This window comes from Suricata suricatta, chromosome 12 (genome assembly GCF_006229205.1).
Source record: "Suricata suricatta isolate VVHF042 chromosome 12, meerkat_22Aug2017_6uvM2_HiC, whole genome shotgun sequence".
In the NCBI taxonomy this organism is placed as follows: domain Eukaryota; kingdom Metazoa; phylum Chordata; class Mammalia; order Carnivora; family Herpestidae; genus Suricata; species Suricata suricatta.
Genome location: NC_043711.1, coordinates 644,592 through 650,704, shown reverse-complemented (window position 1 = coordinate 650,704; position 6,113 = coordinate 644,592). Strand labels below are relative to the sequence as shown.

Below are 6,113 nucleotides of genomic sequence, written 5' to 3'. Positions count from 1 at the left end.
CCCTGCCCCCCATCATCCTCACAAGGGTCCCTGAGCTCCTTTCCATCAGGACACCCAGGCAGTCTGCGGAGCCCGGCCCCTGGGGGAGGAAGAGGCCCAGAGACGACTCCTCCCCACCCCTCATTCAAACCCAGACCCCAAACCCTAACCTAGGCTGAACTGACTCCATGCCCCCCTGTTGCTTCTCCTGGTCAAGCGTTTCCAGCAGTGCTGGCCCAAGTGAGTCCCAAGGCTGGTCCACGGCTGCCTCCCTGGGGGACCCCAGGCCAAGCGCTTCTCCTGTGTGGGCCTCTGTTCGCTCTTCTGGGAAATGGAACAAGAGTCCCGCCTGCTTCAGCTCCTGCCTGTACCGGGCACATAATAGGCGCCCGACGCACGTAGAGCCCATTGAGCCGCTCAGGACGGGGCCCAAGCAGCCCCGTGTAGGGCCCAGGCCACCGCACATGAGGTCCACAGACCCCGGGAACAAGACAGGGAGGGCATCTGAGAGCAGGGCACCGCTTCCGGAAAGGCTTAGAGTGCCGGACCCGCGCAGGGAACTCAGATCACTCCTGGGGAGCTTGCTGGGGCCTGGGGCCACAGCCGCTGCCACCAGACTGAGTTCAAAGAGGTGCTCTGTCACCAAGTGCCGGCTGGAAAGTGCCAGGGGTGCCCAGCCAGGGGCCTCTCGGGGTTGGTTTCACTTGCCCGGGCCTGGTGCGAGGACAGGCTTCAGCGCCCAGAGCTCTCAAAGGTCCCCACTGGAGGGAGCATTGTTGCAACAGGAACACTAGAGGCCGGAGATGGGCAAACTCCCCTTGACCCCAGCCAAGTGGAGGGACCCGCCCCGGCCACGTGTCTCCTGAGTTTCTTCCCCCCACCCCTTCCGGACCATTGCTCAGGCTGTTTGTTCCCGGAGAGTCCTTCCCTTTTTCGTGCCATTAAAATTCTGCTCACCCATCAAGGCCTGTCCTGCCCAGGCCGCCACCCCCACCACAAGGTTCTTGGTCCCCTGCCCCCTGGGGACCCCAGCCTGCCTGTGCGGGGTGCTCTGGCTTTCTGGGCTTTGTCCTCTTACCTGACTGTGGGCATCCGAGTCCCAGGGCTGGCCCAGGAGGCCCTCCAAGACCAGGGCTGGCCCAGGGCCACCTGACAGGGCCTTCAGATAGACTCTCTGGATGCCCCTGGCACGAGGGACGCAGGCCCGGCGGAGCCCAGGCTGAGGGTCTGGCCCCGGAGAGCGAGGGCCGGTGCTCGTAGGGAGGAAGTCTTCCCTTGCACCACTGTGGCTGTGGAGCCACAAGGCTAGGGCGCAGGCAGGACTGGCCCAGCCCTGCGTCCCGCTTTCTGGAAGCTCCCTTGATGGGACCTCACCATTGTGGCTAGGGTCTCTTCTGTCAAAGCCAGCAGGACGTGGGCCTGCAGAAGGCAAGGGGGGCCGGAAGGGCGAACCACACACGGAGGACGCTGGCGAAGGCCCAGCAATGGGGCTGCTCATTTGCATGCAGGGGCCACCAAGGCAAGAGCCGCCACTGCCGCTGCCGAGCGGATTTGAGCTGAAGCTCTGTTTTCCTTCTGTTCTTGTCTCTCTCTCAAGGTCAGAGCCAGAGCAGGGACAGGAACAAAGGCGCGCGTCCCCCATTCAACCTCCCTGCGTGAGGGCCTGCTCCTGGAGGAGGGGCCCTGGGGAGGGGAGGGCAGGGCAGCTCCAAGGCCTGGCCCCAGGCAAGGTGGGGGTGGGGGCACAGGCCCAGCTGCTCAGCTGCTCCAGGGACTCCTGTCCTGCGGGGGCACAGTGGGCACCTAGGAGGCCCGGTCGGCTCCCAGGCCATGGCCCTCCCAGCGTCCAGGCGCGGCCAGCAGGGGGGCCAGGGGTCATTCTGAAGTAACCTCCCCCTGGACTCAAGGGTCAGAGATCAGGTTCACTCTGGGGACAGGGATCAGTCTTGGGTTCAAGGCTCAGTGAAAGTTGGGGGTCATTGAGGGTCAGCTGTGAGCCCTGAGCCCAGATCCAGGGCCGGGTCTCCAATGGGGTCTGCCCCTGTCCACCCTGGTCTGCAGTCTTGGGCTTGGGAGGGGGTCTATCCCAGACTTGGGGACGGTCCTGTCAAGGCCAAGCTCAGACTTGGCTCCTAGCCTGTGTCCGGCACCCCTGGTCTGGCACCTGCTGCCTGCTGCCCGCTGACCCTGGGCCCGGCACCTGCTGCCTGCTGCGCACGCCTGACCTGTAGGGTGAGTCCCCATGGCTTGGGGTCAGTGACCAGTGCCCTTCCAGCTTCACAGGCCACTGGAGCAGGGAAGAAGCTAAACACACACGGGAGAAGTTTCTCACTAAATAATGAATTGGACCAAACCCGCCTGCCACTCGCTCTAGGGCTCTTCAGAAGCCCCTCCTGCAGGCGCGACCACTGCCTCGGGCCAGCAGCACGTGGGCCTCGGTGCAAGACAGCCCTTTAAGGAAGGAGCCTGAGTCAGAGACCCAGCCTGGCCTCTAGCCTTGTCCAGTGTGTGTGGTGCCGTGCGGCGGGCATCGAGGTACCGGGAGGGGCTGAGAGAATCCTGGGGCGCGGGTCTGGGCACCCCCACCTGGCACAGGCTAGAGACCTGCTGTGTGGTGACCCCTGTGTGTGTGCAGGAGTGTGTGTGCGTCGCACACGTGTGACTGTCCGTGTCGTGCCCTGGAGCCCGCAGCCCGGAGCGGGGCCTCTCACCGCAGGTGGACAAGCCCCTCTCTGGGCTCTTCGCCGCCGAGAACTGCCTGCTCACAGCGAGTGAGCCTCGGCGGGGCGGCCGGGCTGCCGGCTCCTGGGCACTAATGCTGGGGGCGCGGGCACGGCCTGACTGCTGCTGGCAAGCGCACCCCACCCTGCCCGGACTGGAGTGGGCACGCGGCGCTGGGCTTGGAGGGGCGGGGGTCAAGTAGTGTGTTCCCAGCTCCGGATGGCAGAGCGCGCGGGGTCTCTTCTGACCTCATTAGAGTAATTAATGTGCCTTTTGAAGCTTGAAAAATCGCTCAGAGCTGTGGGAAAGGGGCGCAGATCACAGGGCGGGGGAGCCGGGATGGGTCTGCGTGCCTGTTAAAGGCATGTCCCTGCGGGTCTGACGCAGAGAGAGGCAGACAGAACGAGAGACAGACGGAAACCGAGACCAAGTGAAAGAGGCCGTGCAGATGAAGAGACACAGACGGGGAGCTAGGCGGAGATGCAGAGTCAGGGAAACACAAGGACAAAAACAGAGACAGAGATGAAAAGAGAGAGACCCACAGTGGGGGAACAGATGGAGAAAGCACCAGGGCCAGAGGGGCAGGGTGTGGGACATCTCTGGGGCCTGGCCCCTCAGTGCAACACTGTGGGAGGGGCAGTCAGGAAGGACTTCCTGGAGGCAGCACAGGAGAAGAGTGAAGGGTGAGCAGATGTGAGGTGTGGAGGAGGCCCAAACGCCCAGGGAAGCAGACCGGGGCCCTGAGCGGACGCCCCTGCCAGAGAGAGCGCGGGCCAGCCGGGCACCCCGGCAGCAGGCGGGGTGGGGAAGGTCGGCTGGCCTGAGCGCGGGCCCAGCCTACTGGACACGGGACAAGGTGGGGATCTGGATGAGGCCCGAGACCGGGAGGCCCCAGCTGGACCCACCTGCCCCACAGTTTGCCTCCAACCCCCGCCCCCCAACTCTCTACAGGCCAGCGAGGAAGAGGCTGGGCGGCACAAGGCTGCCACCTGGTGGCCGCTCCTCACAATGACATGGCGAGGGCCACTCAGGTCAATGGGCAGCCCCTCCCCTGACTCTCCACCACCAAACTTCCGAGGGTGGGGTTGTCAGGCCAGAACTGGAATCTACACAGAACAGCAGCTCTCCAAGGAAAAAGGCCCAAAGAAAAACCCACCAAACTCCACGCCGGGGATAGGGGCTCAGGTGCCCACAACAGGGGCCCGGATGACCAGGATGGGGGCTCAGGACCATCAGTGTTTCCGCAGTGGCCTGACGGGGAAGGGCGTGGTAGGCACAGGGGTCCCGAGGCTGCAGGTCACGCCTGCCCCCCTACCCTACTGCCCTAGAGGAACGCCGCCCCCCCCCCCCCCCCCCCCCCCCCGCCCCGAGGTGCTGGCGGTGTGAGCAGGCTCAGGTAGGGACACCAGAGAGCACAGCCCTTGGAGCAGAGCAGGGAGCCGGGACACAGGCGTCCTCTCCTCTCTGGGCAGAGACGACGACGGCCAAGGCCGTCATCCCAACGGGTGAGGGCACGTCTCCTCCTCTCCATCTACCTTGTGGGATTCCCTCCTGGACCCTCGGGGCAGCTGGGGACAAGTCCAGAGAAGCCAGTTTGCTCACGGATGGCAGGACGGGAGCCCAGATGGAGTCCCGCTCTGTTGCCCACCCACAGCTTACACGTTAGCACCCAAAGTCGGGCCCCACGCAGAGACGAAGGCTGGCCACAATGCTGCTTTTATTGCCTCCAGCCCGGTGGGGACATGCTCCCAGACAGGCCCTCGGGCCGCCCGGCCCCTCGGAGCAGGGCGAGCAGCACAGGCCACAGTCCCGCCAGTCTCAGGGTCCTGCGTGAGGCCTCCAGGGCCTCCCTGGGCCCCGCCCACCATCCTGGACAGCCCCGGCTGGGCGAAGGGCAAGGCGGCCTCCGGCAGCGCAGGCGAGCCGGCCAGGACCCACACGAGCTCCGGGGGCTGTGTCAGAGCCAGCAGGTCAGTGGGTGGAGCCAGTTCCGTCTCCTGTCCTCTCCCCAGGGCTTCTGGAAACGCAGCTGCCTCCCTGACCTGAGCATCTGGAAGGCGAAGGGGACAGGGTGAGACCCCACGGCCCCTGCGGTTCACTCGAGCGAAGAGCAGAGGCCCCACCTGTGCAGCCCCTCCACTCTGGCCCACCAAGGTCTACGCCCCCCGCCTGCCGGGCCCTGTTCTGCCTACCTGGGGGGGAGTGCTGGGGGGGTCCCCACCCAGAGGAGTTCCCGGGTCACACCAGAGCCTCCCTCTGGGCGCTTGTAGACCCAGAACCGCGACTGGTCTCTCAGCCCCTGTGTCTGCAGCCTCCACCCCCGACACACAGGGTTGGACAGGCCCTCACTCCTGTTCAGCTTCGGCCGCCAGCTCTGCGTCCAGGGGCCCCGAGGCTGCTCCCAACCCACAGCCCTGGCAGCACCCCGCAACTCATTCTCCATGCCTGACCCAGAGCCTGGCCTTCGCGGTCTGGCCAAGAGCGAGCGCCCGCTGGTTCAAGGGCTGCAGCCTGTTCCCACCTTAAAGAAATGGCTAAGGGGGGCCGGGAAGGGGTCGTGCCCTGGGGTGGCATCGACGACCTTGCGCGCTGACAGCCTCCCCAGTGCTCCGACCCGGGGCCCTGCGGGCGGAGGGGCGCCTGCGCTACCATCTCAGACTCCTCGTCTCGAAGACGACCTCCTCGTCGCTGCCCAGCGAGGCCATCTCCGCGGGGTCCTCGGTGTTGGCCAGAAGGCCGTACCTCTTCCGCTGCGGCTTCTTCAACCTGGAAGCAGGGCCCGGCAAGCTCAGCGGCCATCCTGGCGTGCGTCCCACGAGTGGCGGACGCCCTACCCTGCCGCGGTCCGGGGTCCTCCTCTGCCACGCCCTCAACGCCCTCCTGTGAAGCTGCCCGGCCTAAAGCGAGTGTTTCTGCCGTCCGGGAACCACCACCAAGGCTAGGGTCTGCTCCCACATGAGCGACAGAAGGGGGACCCTCCCTGGGCAGCTCCCACAGCAGAGGCCCCTGGGCCAGGGCCCCCGGGAGGGGGGCGGACGTCGCAGAGAACAGGGAAGAGTGTGACAGCAGGGCCCTCGCAGACGCGACGTGAGGGGCGGCCAGGGACGCCAGCAGCTGAGCTGTCCCGCGCAGGAGCGCCACTCCGGACTCCCCACCCCGCTTCGGGAGGGCGGGGAGCCCTGGGCCCTGGACGCGTCTGGAGCGCGTACTCAGCGCAGTCACCGGACGGCTGGCTGGGGCGCTCCGGGCGGAGGACAGCCCGCGGAAACAGTGGGCCCGGGGAAGGCCCTGCCGCGGGGGCCCGCCCTGTCCGTCGGCAGAACAGACAGACTGCACGCGGCCGGCCGCGGGGAAGACCGGAAGGGCAGCGGGCCGCCCTCGTCCGCCCGGCGCCCCCGCGCCCCCGCGCCCCC

The 6,113-nt window shown here is 66.5% G+C and overlaps 1 protein-coding gene across 1 annotated transcript in view; it reads right to left on the bottom strand.

The window, feature by feature from the left end:
- Window positions 1–4,398: 4,398 nt before the first annotated feature.
- Window positions 4,399–6,113, bottom strand: part of LOC115273337 — a 1,872-nt gene continuing 157 nt past the window's right edge. Inside the window, exons 2-3 of the mRNA XM_029916354.1 lie at window positions 5,350–5,941; window positions 4,399–4,750 (exon numbers count right to left, since the gene is read on the bottom strand). Coding sequence (XP_029772214.1) covers window positions 4,658–4,750; window positions 5,350–5,941 — 685 coding nt within the window. The 3' untranslated portion in view covers window positions 4,399–4,657. The remainder of the gene's footprint in view (window positions 4,751–5,349; window positions 5,942–6,113) is intronic.